This window comes from Alligator mississippiensis, chromosome 4 (assembly GCF_030867095.1).
Source record: "Alligator mississippiensis isolate rAllMis1 chromosome 4, rAllMis1, whole genome shotgun sequence".
Taxonomy (NCBI): Eukaryota; Metazoa; Chordata; order Crocodylia; family Alligatoridae; genus Alligator; species Alligator mississippiensis.
In genome coordinates this window covers 97,142,138-97,169,599 of record NC_081827.1, presented here as the reverse complement: position 1 = coordinate 97,169,599, position 27,462 = coordinate 97,142,138, and the positions used below count along the sequence as shown (strand labels likewise).

At 48.1% G+C, this 27,462-nt stretch overlaps 1 protein-coding gene across 2 annotated transcripts; it reads left to right on the top strand.

Moving 5' to 3' along the window:
• On the top strand, window positions 1-23,003 carry CSDC2 (cold shock domain containing C2). 2 transcript variants are annotated; one of them, XM_014607507.3, is made up of 4 exons: window positions 1-197; window positions 14,657-14,927; window positions 17,345-17,467; window positions 18,706-23,003. In XM_014607507.3, the coding sequence occupies exons 2-4, from the start codon at window positions 14,752-14,754 to the stop codon at window positions 18,866-18,868; spliced, it is 462 nt and encodes a 153-aa protein (XP_014462993.1). In that variant the 5' UTR covers window positions 1-197; window positions 14,657-14,751; the 3' UTR covers window positions 18,869-23,003. The 2 variants fall into 2 exon arrangements, with proteins under 2 accessions (XP_014462993.1, XP_006259037.1); XM_006258975.4 differs by lacking the exon at window positions 1-197 and adding an exon at window positions 5,656-5,840.
• Window positions 23,004-27,462: the final 4,459 nt, after the last annotated feature.

The following is a 27,462-nucleotide window of genomic DNA, read 5'->3' as shown; positions in this document are numbered from 1 at the left end:
CTCTGCCTTCCCCCTCCCCAGCATCTTGACGTCAGGAGGAAGGAGTGTGTGTGTGAAGCTCAGGGTGCACATCAGACACACCAAATATTTTAAATTCATCAGGAGGCAGCGGGCAGCCCAGCTTGGAAAGAAGGGGGGTGCTGAGGACAAACCCAGAGCTAGGCTGTCCAAGGAAGAGGACTGCTGCTCTCCATCAGGTAACAGAGGAACCTCCATTCACCCTAAGCACTGATGCTTGGCACAATGCAGCTAGAGGGGAGCTGGTAATTGCCAGGGAAGGCAGAGATGTGAAATGCCCCATTTGGCATTGCTGGGAATATTGTAGTTAGAGGCATGAATGTACACTGGTTCATTTGCTGACTTTTTTTTTGAGGGGAAGGTGTAAAATTAACTGTGGATTAATTCCTCTGCTCTATTTCTTCCCCACCAACCTAAAAAAAAGGGGAAAAAAACCCCACATTGCCATAAGCAGCAGTATTGTGTGTGTGTGTACATGATTTTGCTGTGGGCAAAGAGCTTCAGTTTTACCACTGAAAGCTCAGATCAGCTGGGACACATCTCCTGCCTGCTCTATCCTTTTCAGAGGGTGGGGAAGGAGGCATGCCTGCTTTGTAAAACCTCACTTATTAACTAATGAGGGTGTTAGTGATGCTTACATGGCTTTTTTTTTTCTTTTGGACTGACTGAATTATAAATTTTTGTAAACAGCAAGTTGAATCTACAAAGGAGGAAGGAAGAGGGTGGGTGAAGACATTAGCCTGTGGTTTTGGAACAGCCAGTATTCTGATTGTGTGTATTTATATTTTATTATTCTGCATCTATTTTTAAAAGGTTAAGCAAGCCTCAATGATGGCCTCTCTGTCCAGCCCCAACCCCTTAGGTCTGGTGGCATGTTTGTTCTCTCCCTCACCCTTCACCCCCAAAATCCAGGAGCAGTAACTGAGATAGCTTTTATAAACGAGCTACAAAGGTGACATTTTGCCCCTAATTGTGCTGTTTGTATATGTGGCTGCCCAGCCAGAGCTCCTCAGACTTGTGGGGAGGGAAGCTTTAAGCCTCTACTCCCCAAAATGGTTTATTTATCTTATTGCAGCGTGCTTCAGAAAGGAGGCATTTAACCCCTGGGATCTGTAAATTAAAGAGTTTGGGATGTCATTTAACTCTTAATTATCTGACCCTGCAACCAAACCAGGGAGGGATAAGAGGCTTTCATTAGCATTGGATAGAGACAGAATTTATAAAACCCTGCCAGACACCAGAGCTGTGATCCTCCTCTGAGCATGGAGAATGAAAGAAAGAGTGAGTGTAGTCTGTGACTCACTGCAGGTGCTGTGTTTATGGTAACCTCTTTATTTAACTGCTACATTTGCCAAACTGGTTACAAACCATTGGAGTAATTAATCTGTTCCTTGGGAGTGGCATGTTTGGGCACCAGGGCTTGCAATGGGGTGTTCATTGTCCTTCAGGGTGTGAATACCAGAAAAACTGAGACAATGTAATTTGGTATAATATTCCCAGGACAAACTCATCCTCCGTGTCTAGTTCTATATATTTATAGAGAATGAGATCTTCCTGCATTTAGACAGTTTGGGTTTTTAGGGGGCTTGGACCTGCCTCTTCAAGACCAGCAATGGGCCTGAGAACTGCTTTCACTTTTTTATGGCCATGCTGTTGCCAAAGGCAGGGGTTCCAGGGTGAGGGGAATAAAGCCAGGGGCCTCTAGTTTTGCTCTATTTTTGCTTTGATGCAGTAGCTGGGGAGAGATGAGAGAGAGGTTTCCAGCAGGGTGTTGCCGAAATCCACTCTCCTTAAAATCTCTCATCTTTATTAATGATTTGAAAGAGAGGTGAAGAGCACATCAAGGGAATTTGCGAGGTGTTGTAATCACTTGGGACCTACCGAAGTGAGAGAAACGGGACAAAATAACTAGGTGTGATTCCACTGGAAAATGTAGCAGAGGCAGAAACAATGTGAAATGCAGTCAGTCAATGGAAGGAAGCTGCTTGGGATATGACAGCTAATTAAAGTCAGTGCAATTTGGGGCTGGCTGTGCAGAGGCATCAAGAATGTTAGACCTCTTCTCTTAACCATGTTTGGTGCCACCTCACCTGAAGCATCCTGGGCACCTCCTTGCCTGAAAGGTTTTGACAAATTGGAGGGAATATAAAGAGGAGCAACAAAGGTGATTAAGAGGATTGAGGACTGGTTCACCAGGGAAGATTAAGCAAACTAGATATGTATAGTGCAGCCTGGCTGAATGACATCTGATGGATTTCCTCTTACTACTGTAACGAGGGGAGGTGGGGAAAAGGGAAAATGGGATTGTTTTCTCTTCAGAGGCATCCTTCCCATATTTGGAGACCTTGTGTAGCTAAATGAGGTCGCAGTCAGCTCCAAAATAAATGTGGTTTGGGGGTTTTTTTGTTTGTTTGTTTTGTTTTTAAAGTGAGTCAGGGAGGGATTTTGTTTGATAAATTGTAGCCCCTTCGCCTCATCTTGATGAATGGGGCACTTGGATCTCCGGGTGAAAGCTGATGTGTCTGCAGCCTGTCTTCAGTAATTGGACTGGGTTTTGCAAATTCTTCTGTGGAATACTTTCTACTGTCAGCTAAGCTTGAGAATGTTCTCTTTTAAAACAGAAAAAAAAATAGAAAGCATCTAAGCTAGCTGCCACTAATGCTGCTGTATTACTACAGGGTTCTGGCATGCTACTGTAGCACTTTCTTGAGGGAAAAAAAAAAAAAAGAAAGTGGGGAAGGAATTTGCTGTTCAAATGAGAACACTGTCTCCTGACCCTACCCATTAAAAAGAGCTCCACGGGACCTCTTCACACGCAGCCTTCAGCCACTCCTACAGTCCAAGCAAAGCCATAGAGCTTCTGTTCTGCTCCAAAGGGAAAGGCCAAGAGCCTGCCAGCAATGGGGAATGCAGCTGAATTGGAAGAAAACTGTTTCAACTCCATTTCATAGGGCTGGGCTGGTTCACATTTTGCTGTGCCATGAGTGACCTGGATTTCTTTTCACTCTATGTATGTGTTGCCAAGGCCTATAAAGACTTAGAGAGCCTGTGAAGGAAATACCGGTAGCTCTTGGTATTGATAGTCAGAGAGCTGTATAACTAGCTGTGTGGTACCTTGTGGGGAATAGGTTAAAAGTGCCTTGCACTGCTCCATAGCCGCCTCCTCCATCTTGCTTGATATGGATCTTAATCTCTTGAAATGTCATTGCTGGGCTCTGAAGGGGAATACTGGCAGAGGGAGGAAGGCATGAAATAGGCTTTCTCAGAGCCCCTCAACATCTTTCTTGGGAAGAGGAGGGGCTGATAGCATGCAGCTCTTCTACCTAGCCCATCTCTGCTAGAAGTTTAATTTCCTCGGTCTCTTTGTTTGCTGCAGGGATTTGAATCAAGTCACAATCGGTGTAAAAAAACCATAGTGCCCTGTGGTACAATGAGTGCTGCCCAACCTGATTATACATTTTAAGCAGATTGTCCCATGTCCTAAGACCTTTGAAGGCCTCTGGAGTGAGGGTACGGACCAGGCATGGCTTTATTTCAGGACAGGTGTGTCGTTCCATTGCACGGGGGTGATGATGGCAGGGCCTCTTCTCTGCTCAGGTTCTTCTTGTGGTTATGGCTGCTCTCCGGAGGTACTCTAGTGCTGATTAAGGCACCCAAATGAACTCGAACACTGAATTGAACCGGTCTCACGGGATCGGTGTGTGGATTTAGAGGTGTGTGATGAAATCCATTAGTTTTTGTAGATAAGATATAACATGACCATCCCTGCTCTTTCCCCACAAGGCACATGTTCTCCTCCAGAGGACCTCCAGTGTTACAGGCTTTGCTTGTGGAAAGTCCGAACTAGGTGGTGCTCTTTGGAGCCCATCAAAATTGCTCTTTTACTGCTGGCAAACGACCAGAGCAGGTGCCTCTAGGACAACAGGGATTCAAGGGTCTATGGATGCCAAGATGGACCCCAATGAGATGCGACAGACCACAGAGTACAAAGCAATGTTAGGCTAAGACAACCCACCTGCAGGTGTCTTCATCCCTTTCCCAAAGCTCTCCTAGCCCCTAATGGCCCACAGAGCAGAAAACTTAGGTTTGAGCTGTGGAGAAGGATGAATTCTTCAGTAAAATTCTACTTACGGCTGAGCTCTCAAAGCATGCGTCATCAGGCAGAGGCATAATCTACTGGGGATAAAAACTGGGTCCCCGAGAAGGTGTAAATCAGACAGGATGTCAGTACAGTTCTTGGTTGCATGGATTATGAACACCACACAGGGGAGGGACCCTCTGGCTCCACTCCTCCACATACTCTCGGTCCCCTGTTAATGCTGATGTGCTAGCAGGCTTATGGGCTTCTTATTGTGAGGCAGTTTGATCTTGAGGGATTAACAAAGCCCTATTTCTAGAGTGCTTTGAAGATGGAAAGCCCTGTGGTGCTGCCAAGTGCTGTGTTACATCCTACCAGGTTCCTGAGGGACTCTTCCTGTGAACGTCTTTCTCTCTCTTCTCTTTCTTTTTTTTTAACCTCCCTTTCCCCTGTTCTCACAAGATGTCCCTCTAGCCTAAACACCTGAACAAAGAGCTCATGTGGAAGAGCCTGGATCACTGTGGCTCTGCCTTACAGCCCCACGGGACAACTGAAGAATCCCAAAGTGACAACGCAGTGATTCAAGTGGAGCGTGATGTAGCTTCACGGTCTCTTTGGCAAATGAAAGGGGTGCCAGTAACAGGTAGGAGTGGCTAATTGAAAGCACCCGTCCTTGTGCCAGGAATGTTCTCTGTTTCTTTCTCTGCTATGTCAGAGGTTTGCATCTTTGCAATTAGCTTTTTATCTCTTTCTCTCTGTCCTCCCCAGTAAGGCTTCTCTTTTTGCTGCAGCTTAGTTCCACCATTGCTTTCTGCAACTATAGAAGTAGTTGTGATAGTATGGGCATTGCCTAGTATCACTTCCTGCAGGGTGAGGTAGAGGCAACAAAAGGGTGACCAGGGAGAGAAAGAGCTCTTAGTGGTGAGCCACATACTGGTGTCTAAGCAAACTTGGCAAAAATGGGTCAGGGGGATGATGCTACAGTACTCCCCAAGGTGTGTCCAGGTGAATGTTTGGGTATTATGGTATCACCACTGAAATGCAGCCACCTCTTGGTCAGGTGCATTTTACAGGGCTTTGGAGACAAAGGATTAAATAAGCATGAAGATTTATTCCTCTGACAGGGAGGCCAGGGGAAGGATGGGTGGGGTCAAGGCATGTGACAGTCTGACTCTGTCTTGGGAGGGGGAGCGATGTGTGAAAATTAGAAACAGGAGATTGGGACAGGCCAAAAGAACACAATGGTTTAATTTGGACTGTAGCCAGGACACTCACGAGCAGCCCTTCTTCAGAGACCTATCCTAGGGCCTTTTAGTGATCAGGGCCTTGGCTTTACATCATGTGTAAGAACCTGGGGCTGGGGGCGAGTGGATATCAGTGTTGATCACGTCTCCCTTGGTGGCCTGCTCTCTGAGCCTCCTGCCTCCTCCCAGGTTAGGTGGCAGTGATTCCTGCCTGCATCATAGGCAGCGGTGCATGTGTGGTGTTGGCACAGATTCCTCTCCTTCAGCCTTCTGTGTTGTTTTTCAGCACACTGGGTGTTTCACAGAGATAGGAAGCTGTCCCTCTGCCAGAGCCTTCCTCTGTGCTGCATACAGGAACCAAGGCAGGTGCAGACATAGAAGGGAGGAGGGTCTACCCTAGGCCACAGGATCAGACAGGAGAGAGGCACCACTGCTGCAGGGAGGAGAACAGGCCTGGCAGCCCCTACCTGGACCCAGCAGGAGCCTGACAGGTAGAGAAGGTGAGAAATTGTTGCTGGTAGAGGGCTCAGATTTGCAACTCGAAACCTGATACAGGGCAAGAAAGAGAAGGTGTCATCTTAAGTCTAGGGACAAAGCTGGTAGAGAAGCCTGTTGACAGACCTCCTGGGGATGGCGTGGTGAACATATGGGTGCTTTGGCACCAGCGGACAGGCTCTTTGTAAGGCAGACCTAGACTTTGGGTCACATGGGGGCAGAGACACAGCCAAAATGGGAGAGTGCTGCCATTCTTCCAAGGCCAGCCAGATATGCTGGAGTGAGTCTCCCAAGCCCTGCATGTTTTTGGTTTTTTTTAATAGATTCATACATTATAGAGTCGGAAGGGACCCAGTGGATCATCGAATCCAACCCCCTGCCCCTGGCAGCAAAGAGGACCAAGGTCAGATGACCCCAGCCAGGTGTTACAGCTTATTGCTGTTGCATTATCTGTCTGTGACAGTCCTTCTGCTTCTTGGAAATCTCTGTAAATCCTAGGGGAAGGCCAGCCTGCTTTTCCATGCTCCCCCTCCCTCCCCCAACCTCTCCCTGGCTCTGGAGGGATGTTTGTGAGTCTAGGAGAACGGCATCACAAGGACATGGCTGGAATGTAGAACGAGGGTTAAAGAGAAGCTGTTAGTTTATTTCTGACATCTCACTTACTATGGGAGGTTTTGGGGAAATGAGCTCCTTGATTTACTCAGACAACCCCCTCCTCTTCCTCCTTCTCCTGGGGTTGCTTCTTGCACAACTAATATTGGTGGGTGTTGGGCACCTAAATATCTCTGTGGATCAGAGCCCTCAGGAATTCCTGGCAAGGGGCAGTAGGTGATGTTGGATACTAGAGACCCTGTACCTGCTTCCAGGCTTAGTTCATGGCAACACAAAAGCGTACCTGAGACCAAAGGTTGTAGGGGGGGGACTGGGAGTTGTCTGTACAAATGCAGCAGCGTGTCAGGGAAAGACAGGGAGGGAGTCTGTCTCGACTGCTGTACTGGCTGCCTGCAAATGGCTTTCTGTGGGTGTTCAGGGGTGGGAAGGAAAGTGCTTTCTTGGGCCACTGCCACTTTCTTCTGAACACTCCCTGTCCATGACACGCCACCTCTGCCTCTAGAGAAAATTGTGCCTTGCCCTTCTGGAGTGGGTGGCTCAGGGAGTTGCTCTGAAACAGCCTGTCACATCAAGGCTTTTAGTTCAGGTAAGAAGAGACTTGGCAGTGATTCAGAGCTGTTGTCTTGCTTGACTGTTTTGTCGTCCATAGGTTGTGGTGGACTTGGTGCCAGATTGCTTCCTAGAAGACAGGTGTTAGCAACATAGGAAGACATCAGTACCACCGGCTCCATTCTTGCCTATTGGAAAAAAGGGTCTATAGAAATTATTATCACCCAAAACAGGCTTAGGGACTATGCTCTCATCTCACTCAAGGGGCTTCCTTCAGATTGTGAGCAAGGCCTGGTTTGTGTCGGGAGGGATGCCAGCACTGCCATGCCCATGTTTTACCTGGTCTTTAGCTTTTCTCCAGCACGGCTCAGCCTAAGGGTTAAAAAAAAGAGGACACTGGCTTGAAAAAAGTGTCTGTATCTTTTTTTTTTTTAATAATAAACACTGATTTATTTTCTTTATTTGCCACCTAGTTTCTGAGCTTTTAAGATATACTTGCCTTGCATTTCCCAGCCTTTGTCCATGACCAGGAAGTCTGCCAACTTTTTTCCAAAATGAGAGCAGAGCTTCTCAGGCAGAGACTTCTTAGCACCTGGGGCTCTGAGTAAAACTCCTTCTAGCATGAGCCTCACAATAAGATCATCGGGGCAGGCAGCACTGCCACTGTCCAGGGCTGGATGGCATTAAATCTGGGCATACAATGAAAGGTTTCATACGCTGCTCTTTAGATGAGGGAGTGGGCAGAGGTTTGGAGCACCCTGGATCATGATGCATTACAGTGCATTGACAAGAGTACAGCACCCCCAAATGCCTGTTGGCTCCCAGCAGAGGTATGAGGTCACACATTCACTTCTTCCTGAAAGCTGATCACATGCTGCTCTGCAGCACTTCAGAAGGGACAAACCACTTCAGAGGCATCTAAAATGGTTGATAAGAAGAGCAGGCAGGTGGATTTAATGAAGGCCAGGCAAACAATGCCTTTTTGTAGACTGATAATACTGGTGCCTCCCCCCTGCATAGCTCTGCCAAGACCCTCCAGCACTGTATGGGCTGCAACCCTCCAAGGGCTGCATCCCCTTCTGCAGTGGGCCCAGTGCTGTCTACACACCTCTGTCAATACACCTCCTCCCGATTATTGTGAGGTGCTGATCCCAAGCGTGCCAAGGCACAAGAATGGGAACAAAGTGACTTAGGAAAATTGCCACAAGAGACCCCAGAGTGGAAAGCTCTGCAGCACAGGTTGCTATTCTCAGCCAGAGCAGGTGCTCTTCCTGTTCTGGTTGCTTCCCTTCTCCCCATGCACTTATAGGTACCTCACGTTGGTCTGGTAACAATATTTTTATTGGAGCTATTTTTTCTTTGGGGGGAAAAAATAGAACTGCTCAGAAGGCGTCTCTGCTTCAGTTTAAGATGGGCACAAAAACAAATATAACTTCATTGGCATGAGCATTAATTTGCTATGTTATATATGATGTATAAAAAACACAACCAACTAGGCAAAAAAGAACTAAAGGATGTTTCATTAGTCCTGCATTTCATTAGAATTAGATGGACATCTCTTTTTCAGATTTATAAAGCAAAATCTAGCCACCTTGAGCTTCTTTACCATGCAACCAACGCTTCACATAACATTATGTCAGTCCCTGAGTTAATGTTTTTAGCTACAGTTAAAAACAGTCCACAGGGGTTTGAAATATGAGCTACATTACCAGAAGCAGCTCACAGACAGCAGGATTGCAGAATAAAGGCTAGCTGGATTAGCAGAACATCAAACCATTAAAAAAGGAGAGAGTGTTGTTAATGTCTGTGGAATGAAGAGTTTAGAAGCAATCGGGAAGATGCTAATGAGCCCTGAAGTCAAGTGACTCCTTCGCTGCTACTTGGCTAAAAATGCTGCCCCTGCCAGGCAGGCAGCTGGTTTTAAACTTTGGGGGCAGCAGGACTCAAAGGGGCAGGGCGAGGGTTGGGGAGGGTGATTGTACCACTGCACCTCCTCTGGATCCACCCCTGGAGCTATTGTTTCAGGCTGTCTGTAGACTCTAACATCAGTACACTTGGGATTATGTTTTCAAGCCAGTAGTATTCACAAGATAGATGCTTCTTAAATGATAGCTGATCTTCTGATGTCATCACATGACTCCAGGAGCTGGGACCCTAGGCATGCATCTATATACTCACTGTCTTAGTCAGACCATGGGTCCAAACTCAGCAGTGATTACCAGGCCTGAGTCAGTTTCAGAACCAGTGTGTCCTTGGGGCTCCTATCTAAGCATGCGTCCTTTAGCTGCAGGGTGGAAAGGACAAGTACTTAATTTCTGAAAGAATGAAGAGGGAAGCGGGCCCCTGTGCCTGACAGGGGAGTCAGAGGGATGTGTTGCAATCTACAGAGCATTGCTGCAAGAAATTATGTTCACAGATGTGGTTGGGTTTCCCCATTTGGACACTTTCTAGGCCATCGTTTCGGGTCCCAAGCCTGTGGGCCCATATATAGTACATTGTGAGTCTGAACAGAGCCCAGGCACTGTCCCTGGGATGGGTCACACCCTCAAGGTACAAACCCACAGTCCAGCTCAAACGCACCGTCAGAACTGTGGGTACTCTGGGCTACAGTTTAGGTTTTCAGGGGTGTGTGACAGGGACAACCAAACACGCCCAGACCGTGTCGCGGAACACCTTACATTTTGGCATGAGTTACGCCTCTCTAGACAACAGCTGTGGACCCATTGTGCATTTCCCTGCCTCAGGATCCTCACTTCTCCAGAGCATTCTTTGAATTGGGCTTGGGAGTCCTCTGGGGTTGTCCAGGACTCTTTCCCTTGCTTGTCTCTTGAACCATAAATTCTTTTACCTAGGCTTACGTGCACTGGCCTAGGCTGGGCCTGTAGCTAACCTAGATTTCCTGCCCCAAAATCAAGCAAAATCTGTTCACCTCTTCTGTCTAAAGCTTCCTGTGAGGCTTCCTTTGCTTATATGCTCCCCTCCCAGCACCAAGCTTCTTTGTTTTGCCTCTGGTAAACTTCCACTTAACCAGCCCCCTGCAAACAAGCTGAAGGAAGCAGCTTTTCCCAGCTCCAGTCAACCTCCGTAGCATACTAATCATCCTGTCGAAATACAGTTGCTAAGGTTAAATACTCTCCGTTGTCCCTCATCTGGTGGGTACGTGCTATCGGACTTGTCAGCAGAAGTGGTACAGAGAGGCATTCTGTGAGCAAGCAGTTTCCATCGTAACAACCTCAATACTATCACCCAGTATCGGTAACTGCTGTGTAGATGGCCCAGACCATGATGCTTACCCAGTTCTGGCAGTCAGTTCACTGGAGGACCCAGACACCTATAGTGCTTCTTTGTCCACACAATATCACTTTTCATGGCAAAAGAGGATCCCAGACTAGTTACTGTGAGAAGGGAGTAGAAGAAAGTAGGAACAAGGCTAATTTTGTAGCAGATGGGAGAAGGGGCAGAATAGCAAATTTGTGGCTGCTTGAGGTGTTACACTGGTCCCCCTGCTGCACAGCATGGCTTCTCTGAGCTCTGTGGGCAGTGGGAGAAGAGAACATTGAGCATCCTGCTCTCAAATGCAGAGCCCCTGTACTTGAGCTAAGGGATAAGCTCTGCTGTCTGTTAGCAGCAGCACAGCCTTAGCACTTTGGATCGGTGGAAACTTAGTAGAAGTTTTCTGGGGATCAGAAGTGATCATTGCTGTGGCTGGGGTGGGCAGTGGTTCAGGCACAGAGGCAAACTTCAGCTGGGGCAGAGCCAGGATGCATTCTGGCGGTGCTTTGGGTTGAGAGAGAGAGACCTGCTTGGAGAGAAAACAAATGAGGCAAGAGGGGTGCAGGGATCTGCTCCTTTCTCTGCTGCTTTGCCTCCTGATGCTTGGACTGATCTAGAAAATATTGCTAGTGTCCTTGGTACTTTCTATTTTCAGGGCCAAGGTGACCCCCTTTTCATCTGCGCGCCGAGAAGACTCTTCCTTGGGAGGCAGGGACAAGTTTGGAAATAAATTGAACATCTCAGGATTTCCTGGGATATTAAAATAGCCTGGCAGGAGGTAGTTGCTTTCATTGCAAATGGTGCCGGGGGTGGGAGTATCAAACTAGGCTGTCTTTTCAGGGCCTGGTTTCCCAAACTCATCCACCCAGGTCCTGCATACTAATGGATCATGGTGGGTGGAGAAGGGAAGACAGAAGACCCCTACTCTTGAGGAAGAGTGGTGGATTTGCAATGCATTAAAATGAACACAGTTTACAAACAGAACAATTTCTGCCCCCCCCCCCCCAATGATGTGTCCAGAGCTGCTACTCTTGCTCTCACAGGAGCAAGGCTGTCCAGCCCTCAAACAGAAGCCACCAAATTACCCAATGGGAAAGAAATCAACAAGGAAAAAGTCTCTCTTAGTTCCTCTTGCACCATCATACCCAGGGCTTCCGTGCAAATAGTAAAAAGAAGCCCTCAAACATTTGGGATTGCATTCATTTGGTGGTTTCAAACTGAATAAGCAACTAGATCTCACTCTGATAATGGCTCTATTTGTGATTGAAGTGAGGGCAGATTGTCCATAGTTGTACTGGATTTCCCATTTTTAGTGTAAAAGCAACATCTGATCTGGGCCATATAGCAGCATTGCCAGCTCTCTTGCAATGTAATTGTGAGTTTTGCAATATTTGGCATCCATCTTAAAGCCCCAGCTTTGCGACATAAAACAAGTTCACCCTAGTCGTGGCCAGTCCAAGCCTAAGAATATGGCCCGAAAAGGCTCAGTCACTACAAGGCAAACACCATAAAAAGAATCCTAATTATTTTTTTAAAGAATAATCCTAGGATTGTTTTGCCAATCTTGTGATTTTTCCTGAGGGCCTGACTCCTGATTTTTTTAATGTTTGGGATTGGCGGTATTGCATAGGTGAATTTTGGAGGACACCCATGACAACTCCAGGGAGAGAGAAGCTCAGAGCCACCTACACTGAAACCTCCATGAGAGAAAAGGAGGGAGAGGGGCTGACCAATTCTGTTATGTGAGGAAGGGGGGCTGTATAACTTCTGGAAAGTTTCAATGCTGTGCTTCCAAAAGGAAACCTCTGGTGGGTGTTGAGCCAGTCTGTAAAATCTGCCCTGGTGTGCAGGGTCCTGGGATGAGCACCACCTGGGAAAAAGCAGTCAGCCCCAGTGATTTGCTTTAAAAGCTGAAATGCATCTTCATCTTGTTGAACGCATTATGGTGCCCAATTGGCAAGGAGGTTCTGGAGAAAAGTCATTCTGTGGCCTGTTTGTCTCTTATACAATGTAAATCCCAACGCAAAAAAAATTGAGTTTCTATTGCTGGATCTGTAGGAATGTCCCTTTCCTCAAGCCTTTTTCTAAGTGGGAGGTGTCTGAGTAGGTAACTAGTAGAAGAGGAAGATTTACCTGGAGGTTCAGGCATTGGGTTGAGGTTTGGGGAGATCTGAGCTCGGTTCCTGAATCAGTCACCTGGCCCAAAGTGTCTTTCTAACAGACCAGGAAGGAGATGCTGACCAGGGGAAAACTGGGCAACTGCAGGCTGCCTGCCTTTCCCTTGTCCATGCATATCTCTGACTGAAGTTTCACCTGGTGGCATCCTCTGGTTTCTTAGACACATTCAAGGGGCTCCTTTATAACAGGGCTGTCCAACTGGTGGCCCCAGGCTCTCACCCAGCCACTGCTCCTTCTCTCATTGCTCTGGCTGCAATAGCAGCCCTGGTCTCTGGGTTCTCCCTCCATCCACCAGCTGCTGCTTCCTGCCTCAGGGCCAGGGCAGTGCAGCGATGCAGAGGGCGAGTCTGAGGCTGCGTGGAGAGAGGGAGCAGATGGTGCCTATGTGGGCATGCCTTGCCATGGTGGGGAGGAAGGAATTCCTTAATGATGTTAAATGTGGTGCCTGGTGCAGGGGACCCCAGTCCCTGCGGGGACCTGTGGGAGCTACAGTAATTCATATGACCGTGTCAAACTGGCATACAGAAAGGTTTCACCTCTGGGAAGAAATGAATCCTCCCCCACTCTCTCCAGCCCCCTGTGTAAGGTTATTTTTACATATAAACATCCAGAACTGTATAATGGGCCAAATCAAAATCAGCCAAAGGGAAATGAAAGCTAATTACTGAATAGACTTGTCTCCATTTCAGCCTGCTATCTTGGATTTCTCCTTTCTCTTATAAACCAGCTTGGACATTGACTTAATTGTCATCTCCACCTCTTTCCTGCACTGTTTTAACAGACTTTTCTATTTCCTCTGTCCTCCCACAGTTTCTGTTCCTACTCCTGCTCCAGCATCCTAGATTCACTGGCAACTGGTGTCTGACACTGTCCCTGGACCTCGGACTATGGCTTGGTTTTTGCCTCAGATCCTCTTCTTTTAGCTTCTGACTGATTTTTAGATTCTGTCCTGACTTGAATGCTTACTTTACCCACAAGATTGCCTATGCCTTGCTTTTAAAAAGCCTAATTGTGCTAGATGCTCTAGTCTGAAGGCACATAACAAAGACAATCTCCGTGCCTTATAACTTATTCTGTCTCTCTTTCTGTGTATAAAATAAAAAATATAGAAACACAACTCCAGCCGGAGATCACAAGTGCGTGCTATTAGGAGGAATTCTTGTAAGTAGGGGAGAGACTGCATACGCTCTTCACAGATATTGAGCTTTTCCACAAGAATTACCAACAAGTAATTATAATCTACAAAATATTAACCTCTTGCAACCATTTATGGGACTTGAAAATCCCAACCATTTTAAGTGCCTGCATAATCTCAGTGCCTACTGAAGGTCAATGAGAGTTGTAGCCCTTTAGGAAAGCTTATATTGGAAAAGGTTTGACAGAGTTATCTCTTGCCAGTACAGCTTATACTGGCTCAGCAAGTGAAATAAGCAGATCTGATATAAGCTCTTTTATAGCTCTAAGGCCTTTGCTGATATTGAAATGTCACAATAAACCACTCCCCTGAACATCACTGCTATAGTGGCAAAAGCTTCTTGTGTAGAACTGGCCTAAATCACATAGTTGGGTCTGAAAATCCCACCCCATTTCTCTAACACCTGGGAGTTACCATAAGCAAGGCTGTACTGTAAGATTTAGTGCACAACTTTTGTTAATCTCAATGGGAGCAGTAGGATTAATTTTTCCTAGCTGCAATGGGCAAGGGCAATATTCCTCTCTGTCCCCTACACAAAAAGAATCTGGAGGTTCCTTCAAGCAGAGATGCCAAGGGCTGTGTCACTCAAACTGCTCTGTCAGCACTAAAAGGACTAGGAGATAACAGATCATTTAAGATGGCAGCTACGTCAATGCAGCTGAGTCATATGAAGAGTTTTTGGAACTCTTTCTACCATCAATTCTTGGATGAGGTCCACTTGCTTGACAGCATGAGTCCTTTTATCAGCTACCACAAGAGATCTTTTCTGAGAACCAGTGGTCAGGACATTGAGTTTTCCATCTCTCATTTCAGAATGAGCTTCCATGCTGTAACGCTATGCTGGGCCTTTGGGACCTCTCCTGTCCCACTTCCTACCACTTTGCCAACACCGCTATTGCGGCATCAAGTTTTCCCCCAGTTTCTCCCCTTCCAATCTCTGTCCAGAAGGAGAGGATAGCCCTTTTTGCCTTGCAGTCGCACCCTGTACGTTATCCCTCTCTTTTTCTTCTGTAGGTTGAAGTAAGAGCTGAAAGACTTTGAGTCTCTGTCTTCTGTTTCCTGTCATCACCTCTTCCCTCCACGAGTCGGAGAAGCCTGTCAACCACACCATGTCATCTGACTCCACCACCCCACCAACAGTACCACCACTCCACTCGCCAAAGTCGCCTGTTTGGCCTACTTTTCCATTTCAACGGGAGGGAAGCCGGATCTGGGAGCGGGGCAATCTCCTTCTTCGGGACTTGCCCAGCCCTCTCCCCACCAAGAGAACCAGAACATACTCTGCGTAAGTAGTTGCCTCGTGTTGCTGTGGGATGGGGGTTGCTGTGTGTTAGACTCAAGCATAAGCCCTGTGAACTGTTCTGTTGTGGTGGAAAGTGGGAGAGATTTCATCTGCTACTCTACTCTGATGACAGCAAAGCATTGGTGCCATGGGCTCTCCACACATGGAGTTTTGCATGTGCACTGTGGGCATGGATGGAAAAACAGCTTATGTGTAAACTGGCACTCAACCTCTAGGCCGTGAGGGCACATGTTGTGTTTGTATGTGTTAATGGTCTCCGGTACAGGGGTAGTCTCTGTGTGACATGTGGCAGACCAGGACGAGGACAGGCAGCACAGCAGCAGATCAGGCAGGAAGAAGAAAGCAGACCAAGAGATTGGGCAGAGAGAACAAAGTAGGGAGCAGAAAGAGCAGTAGATTGGGCAGTAGAGTGGCATCAGGGAAGGCGCAGGGTTAATTCGGGGCACACCTGCCAGAAAGGTCAAGTGTCTCGTCCCCCCGAGTTAAATGATTAGGAGAAAGTTCATAGACGACCCAAATGGACTTTACAGAGTTTATGAGCACAGCACCAGAAGTTCAGCACTTTAGGAAAAGGAAAGGAGTATAGGAATGGTATATATTTCTTACCTAACTTTCTTTCCAAATACCGCTGCAGTTACAAAGCACTGTAGCGATGTGTCAGAAGGCTGTTTTCCTTCGTTGTTCAGTCTATATTCAAGGGTCTACCTCTTGTAAAGGAGGTGTTTGCTAGGCAAAAAGCTAGAAATTTCAGGAAACTCCTTTGCTCCCCGGATCTCTGAGAACCAGTCCAATTTTATCCTCTGGTACCAGAGAAGACTTAACTTTCTGAGAAAGCTTAGGTTCTTGGACAGGGCAACTCCTTTATCTCTGCCATGTACCTGGCCCACCATTGCCTGGACATTCCTAACTGGGACGGCACCGGCTGTCCCTGGGCACTTAGCATACATACACTAACAGGGATCAAAAGTTCAGCCAGCACTCCCGTTTCCTTGTTCCTACATTGCAAATAGCAGTAGAGGCTTCTGGGAAAGTGAGGTCAGTGGGTCTTTGCATAAGTGTGTGCTCTTACAGTATAGCAATACATAAACGATTCCTGCTTACATCATTCATTATAGGTTATCCAAGCACTTTAAATTGTGGCATGCAATTCATATATAGTTTGCACAGCCTATAATTCATGTCATCTCTTCTCCTGCTACACCAGACCCGTCTGGCAGCCTCAGCTCCCTGTGTTGTGCCCAGGGGACATAACCATACACTCAGCTTCTTTGAGGCAGCTACAACCCAGGCGGAAAGCCCTAGAAGAAGCCCCACTGAAACAGCACCATAACTTCTGAGTATCCACTGATGGACCAATCTTAAGCAGCTTGCTAGCAGTGAAGCTTGGACCTCCCCGCTGTCCTGCTCACCAGTGGTCATGATTTTGTATTCACTGCTGAAAAGTCCATTTTTACCTTAGGATCACTGTGATGCATGAGCTATGCCAAGATAAATACATTGCAAAGAACGGGCACTTTAGTTTTATCACAAGAAGAGGTCAAGGTCAGGGCATAGGCCTGAATCCAGCTAGTTTACCTCATGATAAAATTAAAGTGTCTGGTCTTCACCGTGTTCTTACCAAAGGATAGTCCATGAATGTTAGTTAAAGTAAAAACACAGCTATTTTTTAGCAGAGGAAACAAGCCCTCAGGAGCAGCTCCCATTTCTGCTCAGTTGTGGGTGGGGGGAGCACTCCTATAGGTTCAGATGCATCCCAGAGTCCTGCTTCTGTTACTTCACTATTTCCTTTGAATAGTGAAGTAATGAGATGTTTGGGAGCTAAACGTACCTGCCATTCATTTTCAATTGGAAACAACTGCCTCTTTGAATGAAAGGGAGGGGACCAGGTAGGATGGTAGGAGGAAGGAAATAATTTGTGAAGCTAAGAAATTTTTAAACATGGATTTGAATCTGCCCAGCATGAGTATTGCTGGTCTAACAGAGTGGGGTCAAGGTTTTTGGCAGGGATACCGCAGGGTAATCCCTGCATCCTGTCCAAGTGCCACTCCGATCCCCTTCCCATGGCGATTTGCTGCTCTGTTTTCTGCTCCCTGCCCTATCTACTGCTTTGCTCCCTGCTCCCTCCCTAATCTGCCACATGTTGCACACAAAGACTGCCTGTGCCACAAGTTGGCTACCCCTACTGTGGAGGAGCCCTTAGCCCTTCTCCTGCCTGCTCCCTTGATGGGGAGGAAGCTTTTGTTTTTATCAGATGATCTGGTTTTGACTCAGCCTTTCCCTCTTCCTCCTCCTGTATTGCCACAAGTACATCCCTTAAGTGATACTGTCAAATGATGCCTCATGTGGAGTCAAATATGAGAGTATTTAATCTTTTTCCCCCCTCCTCTTCCCTTCTGTAGGACGGCTCGTGCCTCAGCTGGTCCTGTCTTCAAGGGTGTCTGTAAGCAGTTCTCACGCTCCCAGGGCCATGGTTTCATCACCCCAGAGAATGGCACAGAGGACATATTCGTACATGTGTCTGAGTGAGTCTCATGGGGAATGGAATATGTAGACTTTCACCCCCTGCTGGTTCAAGGAGTTGGGAGATAAAATGGGATGGACCTTTAACTCAAGTATGATAAGTGTCATTTAACCCCAGGATGGTAATGGCCAGAAATTGTTCTCATTTGATGGCTCTTTGGTGGCCCATAAGAGATGAGAATGGGCGTTTGTGGTGGTAAGGAAGGATGGGCAGAGTCTCAGACCAGTTTCTTATCACCTCCTCTTGCCCTGATAACTGGAATAAACTGGGGTGAAAGGGTTTATCAGGTTTATTATGGAGGCAGGGGGCTGAATAAAATCCCTGGGGTAGGCTCCCTTCTTTTATGCCTTCCATTCCTTTTCTGGAGATGGTTTATCAAGGCTGGAGCTACAGTACATGCACTTAGCCCACAGGTTTTCAACATACTAGCTGTGGACCTCATAGGCTGCAGACTGTCTGAGGGGTCCTCAAAAGTTGACTATGATCAATCAAAAATATGTGAATACCCACACTTATAATTCAAAAAGGTCCGCCCTCCATTTGAAATTTTTTAGGGTTCCACAAATGAAAAAAGGGTGAAAACCACTTAGCCTGCTGACCATATTGCGCCTCTGTGGATAAAGCCTCCTCAGGTGTGGCCAATGCAGTGTTCCACCATAGCAAACATATTCACTAATGGAAGTAGGAGCCAAATCCCAGTGGATGTCCATGGACTCTGGGTGCTCCTTCCCTCAAAGTTCAGTGGTGAATATAAACAAATTAGCTCCAAATGGCACTAATCTGGCATTGGAAAGGCTGGGATGGGAAAATGCAAGGAACAGTCAACTTTCTGATCAGGGCTCAGCAGTCTGCCACACACTCCTCCCTCTGTGCCAGCTCTTTGTTTGGGAAGAAAAGCAAGTATAGTCTCAATAAAAGCCAACTCCATTGCATATAACAAGTCTCTTTGAAAGCTTTGTCTCACAGGCAGGAGTTTGGCTCCCTCCCCTTTCCCTTAAAGGACCCCAGATAGTGGGACTTGGGCACGCTGTCATCTTGTAGCTGGGTGGTGGGAGGAGAAGTCCTGCACAGTTCTACAGAAAGGATGGTGCCCAGTGTACGTTGCTGATAGCAGGGCTCACACAGGGACCCCTTGAGAGCATCCTATGTTGTGCCTGGTGACCTCACTAGCTCTATCATGGCTCTGATCATAGTTGTGCCCCTAATGATTTGTCCTGTCTCTTTCTTTGTCTCTTCCAGCATTGAGGGGGAGTATGTCCCAATGGAAGGAGATGAGGTCACGTACAAAATCTGCCCCATTCCGCCCAAGAACCAGAAGTTTCAGGCTGTGGAAGTGGTGCTCACCAACCTGGCCCCCCACACAAAGCATGAGACATGGTCTGGCCAAATCATTGGCTCCTAGGTTCTTGTGGGGTCTATGGGCTGGCTCGGCCTATAGGCAGGGTTGGATGTGTGTGCCTGGGTGTGTGGGAGACAGTCTGGCACAGCTGGGGTAGAGGAGGATGGGCCGGGATCACGTTTCTTGTCTGCCAAGTGGCATGTAGATGTATACATTCTGTGTCTTTTATAAGATTACATTTTTCTTTGTAATTGTGTTGTTCGAGGGGGGAGGGGAAGGCAGAGCTGCTGATAGGGTGGATTCCACTTTCTCTTACGTAGCACAAGCTCTTACGGTCTCTGATCAGGGATGCAGACAGAAGACTCCTTTTTTACTTTGGTGGTAGGGAGAAGGTGCACACAGCAGGGGCTGGCAACGGTTCTTTCTTTATCGCACTGCCCACACTATCCAGACCCAGTGTGGACTCCCCACCCTGCCCAAAGCCTGATTTCCTCAATTAGCTCCAAATTCTCCATCCCCTTCCTGATGTCAGGTGCCAGGACAGCCCAGGGTCCAGCTCCCCGCACTGACTCCCTTGTGAACTGAAGAAGGGGCTGAGGGGAGCAAAGGGATGGTGTGACTATGTCTGGAGGCACTCTTCCTTTGAGAGGCAGTTCCAGCCCCAAATGATCTTGAACAAGCACTTTGATTGACAACTACATCTGTGAGGTCTGGGATTGCCCCTGAAGGTAGGCAACCATTGATCCTCTGGATCATGGTGTATGCGTAAGAGATCTAGTCAGGTGTCTGATGAATCCGCTTGTACGGAGTCCTGCAATCATCACACCAAGACCTTCAACACATACTGGTTTTATCCCCATTCCTGAAGACAGGTGTGTGGGCAGGGAGAAAGCGGGGAGTGGAAAAATGCGGGGCACCTCACCTCCTCCAAGTCATTTGACATGGCCTTCCCATGCACTCAGCACTGCTGCAGAGTGGACAGCCATGCCCCATGGGCTCTGGGCATGCCACCCCCCCAGGTGGACATCACCTCTGTCTGCAGAGCTGGGCAGAGGCAAGAGATATCATGTGGCTCTGTGTGTATGTGGGGGTAGGGGACAGTGGATTGTATCATTTTGCAGTTTACACCCTCTGCCACCATCCTCTCTTCTGCCGCACGTCACGGGGACAGGCTGTAGCTCATTAATAGGGAGGGAATCCCCACTGTTTTAATTTTTAAAGCAGTTTTATAGCCTCTCACTGCCAAGAGCAGGGGTTTGGGGGTCAGGAGACTTGGACTGTATCCTGCACAGACTCACAGCAGGGTGTTGAGCAGGTCCCCTAGATAACAACTGAAGAGATCTCTGACTGTTCTTTGATGCTTCAGGTTTTGGAGGTCACCTTGGCCCCCCTGATTTACCTGGCAATTTGGGCGCTCAGAACCACTAAAAATCAGGTCCTAGGTGTCTTGGTGTGTGCTCTTTTGAAAATGTTGGCCTGAATCTCTGTGCCTTCATTTCCCCAGTGGGGCCATGAAATCTCTTTCCCTCAGCCTCTCCCTGCCCTTTGGTAAAACACTGTGCACAAACCCCTGGAAGTGCTGTTTGGTTTTACATTCTTACTCAGGCACCTTTCAAAGTATCACAGGTCAACAGCACCGTGCAGGTTTCTGTAAGGTTTTGCTTGTTTTGAGGGGCAGGGGGGAAGAGCAAGAAAAAGAGCCAACCCAGGCAGCATTGGGAAGAAAGCTAGAACAGGACTGTACATCAGTACTGGGGAGCACATCAGTATGATTCCTGCTCCAGTCCTGCAGATTCACCAAATACTAGCTCAAATGCCATCTTTTAATCTTCCACTGCCAGTGCTAATGAGCTACACACTCAGTAACTCTCCTGCTTTAGGATAAACATATTCATTTTCTTAAAGCAGCTTTAATCTATTAAGGGTTTGCGAATACAAAATGTAAACTTTTTTTAGTTCCCTCTGGCCCCAAATGGTGCCTTCTAGTCTCCATGCCCCCCCAGCATCACACAAACACTGCAGGTTCACTCCTGTCTGAGTGTCTAGTTGTTGTGGCAACTTGCTCTCCATCTCTCTGACCTCATGGATTTCTATGACCTAATTGATGTAGTTGCTATGGTAGCATGATGTACTGCATGCACAGGTCACACTCTTGTCACAGGGTGGGGAAGCCTGTGCCAGTCCTGGGCTGGGATGGGCTGTATGGTTGACAAAGGAATTGCCAACACCCAAATAGCAGCACCATGGACTCTGCAATGGAGCATGACCTGTGAGGCCTTGTTTCCTCCATTCCTTCCCATATGCTGCACAATCCTTCTTTGCCAAGCACAAGATTGACTAGCAACTAGTGCCCTGTGCTGCTGCGTGGCCAGAGACCTGGGGCTGACTCTCTCACTGCACTTCTGCTGTGCTACTAGATGTGGCGAGCACTTTTTCTGAGACAGAGCTGGCCTGAATTTTGGGCAATGGCTTCCTTCCCCTTCCCCTCTGTCAGCCCAAATTCCCTTGAGAATCCCCTTTTGTATGAGTTTATGTAGCTTGCTGCGGGGTGGGGAGTGAGGGAGATGGAGTGGGGTGTAGGCAGCAGTATGTAGTCTAGGGTAGTAGTGTAGCTGGCCATGCAATTCATGGTAAGAGTTTAACTGCTTAGCTGTGCCTCCTTATTCACTGCTTCCTCCAGTTATGTTGTGTGGGTCTATGCAGGCACCTCCCCATCCCCTCGGTGTAGACAGGGTCACTTCTAAAGCACAAACTTTATTTTTGGTCTTCTCTTAAATGTCTTGACCAGGTGGACTCCCAAAGCAACTTGCAAAGGGCAGGGAGTGGTTCTATGCAGAGTATGGCTGGCATGACTTTTCATGGCATTGGTGGGCACATTCTAGGCTGCCAGGGGTCTAGCCAGGATCTGCAGCTCTGAGAATCCTTTGAAGACTGCAAAACTGTGGTTTCATCTCCTAAGCCCCGTGATGGTCCTAAGGGTTAGGCAGCTGGCACTGTGTGGAAGCTGTTCTCACACAGCAACACTCATGGGTGGTGGGAGCTAGGTCAAGTTTGCCAAGCGACATGCTGCCCTCTCTGTGGAAGCTGAGGGGCTGTGCACTCTAGAAACTGACAGTGAGAGCCTGGGCCTGTGAAAAGGGAGGGGCAGAAAAATGTTGTGCGTCTGTTTTATGTTTAAAAATAGGGCAGTGTTTTCCACTCTGGCTTCTCTTGTTACCACTGGAACATGGGCTCAGCCATGAACTGGTGGTGATGGGGGGGGCTATGCCATCCTGTCAAGACTATATGGAAGCTATAAGGATGCCTATTTAGTGCCTAGATACCCTGGAGACTGGCTCAAATAAATGGAGGATGGAGAGCCTTCCTGGGGACATAGGCCCAGCAAGCTTGGTGTGCCAGCTCCTTGCTGCTGCCTTTCCTGAGTGGGCTCAGGCTCTACCATGTGCTGTTCTGCCAGCTACACCCCAGTGAGCAACATGAGGAGCCCTGTGAGTTTCCAGGGAGCCACAACCTTGCTATCCTACTCCTGAAGCCATGCTGTTCCAAGGCCGCAGGCTGTTAGTAAGATGCGACTCTGCCACTGAAGTCAATGGCAGAACTCCTACTGGCGTTGCTGTGAGTGGGATTTGGCCTGTCTGAAGGATTCATGCAAGGGACTGACAGCCTCTGGAGAGGACACGTGATTGGTTTTATACACTGTGAGTGTATGTAGGCATGCACATGCATGTGAGAGAAATGTCATAGAGGGCAAGAATGGCTGAAGGAGGAAGGGATATTTTAACCAGCTCATCCATGCCATCATATGCCCATAACCCCTGAAGACAAACACATTAGGGTCCACAAGGAATTACTCCTTCCTCCTTACAGTCTATGGGGCCTGCCCCGAGTCCTGGACTAGCCCCTGGGACTCCTCATGGCTGTTTTGTGCACAGAGTGGATGTCAATGGGTGCACATCTGCACTCCAGCCACTGCCTGCAGAGCACAGCACCCACGGGTCAGAGGCAGCTGCCCCTCCCAGGTGTCTCCCTGGAACATACAGTCGGTGTGGCCAAGACAGACTTTCTGATTCTTTTGGAAATAAACTAAAACCTAGAAGTGTTTGTGTTTTGAAACCTCTGGTGTGGTTCCTGCCTGTCTGACCTTGTGTCAAACCTTTGTAACACTGGCAATAAACCATTAAAAGTGACTTTCCCATGAGTCCTACATAGCTGTCATTTTTTTCCTCCTGCTGCTTTTTGTGTCATACCTCTCTGTTGGGCATGATGTTGACAAGTGCAGGACAGCTCCCACAATCCTCAGGAAGAAAGAGTTCCTGGATAGAGGTAGTGATGGTGGGGGTTATCTTTTCTGGGGAGACAGGCTTGGTGTTTCCAGACACTAGCTACATCCAGCAGGACAGTCCTTTACTTACAAACCTAACGAGCAAATAGAGGATTGAGCCATAAACCTCAGACTATGAGGAGCTTACTCTGTATTGCCTTGAGCCTTTGCGTAGTCTTCTGCACCATATGGAGTGAGTGTCCAGAAGGGTAGTATGACAGCTTCCTTGCATTCACTGCTCTACTACTGTCCAGGAATCCTAGTCATGAACCAGAACCCTTTTGTAGGAGATGCTGTATGAACACAGAAGGAAAAGGTAAGTCTCTGCCCCAAAGACTGCAATCCATTGCTTCTGCTAGGGAGTGTAGAGCAATATCCCAGGGTATGGATGGGCAGCACTGTCCTATGCTTTTGTAGGAACAGGCTTAGAAAGCACCTGTAGGAATATCAGCAAGAGCTCTAGGGCCTTAAGTGCTGCAAGGTGATAAAGACAACCTGCTGCAAGGATTTCTTCCAGTGTGATCACCTTTAGCAGTTGTCTCTACTAGCAGAGAACAGTCCTAGCTCACTTCTGAGTGGTGCTGTGAGACTTCCTGTAATATCTATGGGCAGGCCTGTGTGACAGAAGGCAGTGTGGTGCTGAGACACCCCATGCAGCTCCCACACCAGTAGTACAGCCATGATCCAGTCTGCTTGCAATTGAGCTCTGCTGAGCAGCAGCCAATTCATAGCTTGTAAAGCAGCTTTTGTTTTGGTAAAAAGGATCATAATAAGCAGAGCCCCATTATTTCCGTTGCTCTTGTAGCTGTCTCAAAGGAAAATGCTGCACCAAACTGCTTCCCTCTAGCGCTGGGGAGATGCTGAATTCTCTTCATGCCCTTCCCAGCTCCCATTAGGACATGTCACTCAGGAGCAGGCTCTGGTTCTACTCAGATAAGCCTTACCTGAAGCCTGCAGGTCTCAATCCTCCACCGCAGGCTGCTGCAGGAATGGAAGGACAGGGGTGCCTGTGCAGAGGGCTGACTGCATACTTAGCACATGCTCTGTGTACCTTTCAGCCATCCAGCAGATGAGGGGGCACCTAGGCTCCAACCAGCCACATAGAACAGGCCATCCAGGGCCTCCCACTCTCTCCACTGCTGCCCATCTCTAAATGGGCACAGACTCCCCAGCTGAGGAATCACCCAGGCTTTGCACAGCTATTCTCTGATCTGTCACATCTCTCCAGCAACACGTATGCAATGGGAGCGGTATCTTCCCACTCCTTCCCTGTATGGCTCAGTGAGCATTCAAGTCCAGAGATACACAGCACACTGCCCTCCATGGCTCCATTCCATACCTTTAATAGCATTTTAAAATAAAATTGCTTTATTTAACAGCTAGTGTCAGTCACAGGGGAACTTCTTTTCTTTCACACAGCTACGGACAGAGCCACAGGCTACACAGTCAATGACACATGTCCTTCCACTTTTACATACACACACGATCATACAGTGATAAACCCCACAGGTGCTCATGCTCAATCAGAACTGAGGCCAGCTCTAGGCAGTGCAGGGAGAGGCCTCTTGTCTCCAGGTGTGGTGGGGGAGATGGCTGCAACTAGTTGGTGGCATAACTGAGGTGGCATATTCCCCATTTCACATTTTCCAGTTGTGAGGTGGCAGGGGCGGAGGGAGAAGGCTCAGTTTGCACAAGCCCCAGCACCCCCTCTGTCACAGTGAGACCATACAGCAGTTTCAGGTGCAGCCTTAAGACCAGGTGAAAACAAAGACGCCTCACGGCAATTGTCTCCACAACTGTTCCCACAGGCCCACATGTCTCAGCACACAATATGCTCTCCCCACCAATGGCTGCTCCTGCTGTGAGGGCTCCCGTAGTGCAGTGACATTACAGGGTTGACACTATCAGGTGGGAGGGAGCGTCACAGTGGGGGAGGAGGGTGGCATTACCAGCTGTGTGCAAAGAGGGCAGTAAAGGCTTCAGCAAGACAGTGTCAGGACTCGGAGGTTGGGGGTGCTTCCTTTAAAGTGCCCATTACGTGCCACTGTTGGAAACAGGACCCAGGCCTAGGAGGGCTTTTGCTCTGATCTCACATGACCTTTCTGATGTTCTTGGGTCTCAGGTTGCATACCCAAAAATCAGAGCCAGCTTTTGACAGTGGTACAGATCAATCCAGTCAGTATAAGCCAATCCCCCTCTAAGAGCCATGTCGTACTCCTGCCAGGGCAGGCAGTGTTTTGGGAGGAAAGAAGGGTTGAACCCTGAGAAACAAGCTTAAACTTTGCTGTTGAGGAAGCTGCTAGTGGGATCTTCCCAGCTCCCAGCCATCAGGCATCTGGGCTGATGGCTTGAAGGGAGCTTGCATGATCCAAGTGAAGACTGGTTTAAAACCAGAGCCATGATGGCCACTCTGCTGTCTGAAGGTGCACCACCAGCCCCGTAGAGCAGTCATGGACTCCTCTCCTCTGTGGACCAGGCAAGGGGCTGCTCCCACAGCCCTCAAACACACACGCACACACACACAGATCACTAACTCCAAATGAGGTGCGGACACTCAGCTCGACTCCAGGTCCCCACAGCCTGCTGTGGAGTGAAATGGAGTTGGGAGGGAGCCACAAAGCAAGTGACTTTCAAGGAGGGGTTGGTCCTCATTTCCAAGGAGGAAATGAACCCCTGAACCTAAAAGCACAAGTCTCTAGTGTCTGTCAGAAGCACGCTCAGGAACCTCTGTAAGTGGTCCAGCCACTAGCAGGAAGCAAAGAGCCATCTGTTACATGGGCCAAGCAGACCCACAGTGAAAAAGCAAAAAACACAGACAATGAAGGAAAGCAACAGCCCAGAAGAAAGAGGAGACAGAAAATGGACTGGGAAAAATAAAGGGGGCTGGTGAAGGAGGCAGCAGCAGTTCTGGAGGACAATGGCATGAAGGACATGGACAGAGGAGCATCTGTCTACTGTATCCAAAGCTGGAGATGCTCAAAACCCATAGGGTTTTTCTGGGAATCTTGAACTCAGAGCTCCTAGCTCTCTGTTCACCACAGAGCTTCAAACACTACATCAGTAGGAAGGATATAACAGAGAACCTTCCTCCAACTGAATCCCTGACTTTCTTCAGCCACTGTACCTCAATACACATATAACAGGGGTCAGGCTTCCTGATGCACAAAAAGTTACCCAAGATAAAGGATAAGAAACAAAAAGACAAAAATCAGAGATTATGTAGGGCCAGGAAATTTGGTCCTGCTGGATGTGAAGTCCTGCTCTCAGGGAGGACAAAAACCAGAAGACAGCTGCATTTGTGCAACTGCATCTGCCTCCTTAGAAGTGACCAGGAAAAGAGAGAGGATACTTGTCTCACCCCTGTTAAGGTGGATAAAGAAAGTTGGAAAGGTTTTTTTAATATTCCAATAGAAATCCAGCTCTTGAGCAACTGGAAAAGAAGGGAGCAGTCAGGCCTGGTCTATACTCAGCCAGAGCACAGAGTGCAGCCTGGGAAGGCACCAGTTACTCAAGGGATCATAGCAGCTGGCAGAAGGCATGGGATTGTCTGCACACACCTTCTGCCAGTTACCAGGGGGCAGTAATAGCCCTACTTTCTTCAGCAGGGGTGGAGTAACTCTGCTGGCAGAGCAGCTCTGGGCATGGGAGCTCTCTGTTCTGCTGGCAAAGCACTGTAGGCCAGACTGCTAAAAACATTTTTTGTTTTTAACCCCTACTTCACTCCAATGCCTAATTACCATTTGGATGAAGCATAGCTCTACTAAAACTTCTAATTCCCAGTCTATTACTGTTGCTCAGAGTTCAAAAAAAGCTCTGCAGACCTGAAGTTCTCCAGCAAAACCAGAAGAGATCAGACTGCACATTCCTCATTTCACTTGCATATAAAAACCCAAGTGGAAACTCAAGGCATCCTTTCCACACAGAAAGGAAGAAATTCTTGGCCTTTAGAACACATGCAATAAAAGGGCGCACACTCATTTTAAAATATTCTTTCCAGGTCACCTTTAAGGATTGGTCCACAGAATGAAACAGTTTGAGAGCCCTTGATCTCTGCAGGTCCCAGGCCTTTTCCCAAGGCTAGAGGTGCAACAGGGACTAATGGGATGGACCCATAGGCACTGACTTTTACTTTTGCTGGCAGAGGGGCACTTAAGATGATTCTCCCTCCCAGTAGCACAGCCAGAGCAGAGTTTTGTGGAGCCTGTGGGCGGGCAAAGGAGGATGCAGGATATCTGCTGTGACTTAGGGTTCCCTGCCCTACTGCCCTCCCCTCAGGAGTCCCACACCAGCTGCACTGCCATGGTGATGCCCCCGTCTACCTGGGGGCAAAACTCCG

Excerpts from the sequence above, each read along its gene's own strand:
- CSDC2 (XM_014607507.3), top strand. The coding sequence starts at position 14,752 with ATGTCATCTGACTCCACCACCCCACCAACAGTACCACCACTCCACTCG. Across the intron at positions 14,928-17,344 it reads AGAACCAGAACATACTCTGC|GACGGCTCGTGCCTCAGCTG; the intron begins GTAAGTAGTTGC and ends TCCCTTCTGTAG. Across the intron at positions 17,468-18,705 it reads ATATTCGTACATGTGTCTGA|CATTGAGGGGGAGTATGTCC; the intron begins GTGAGTCTCATG and ends TGTCTCTTCCAG.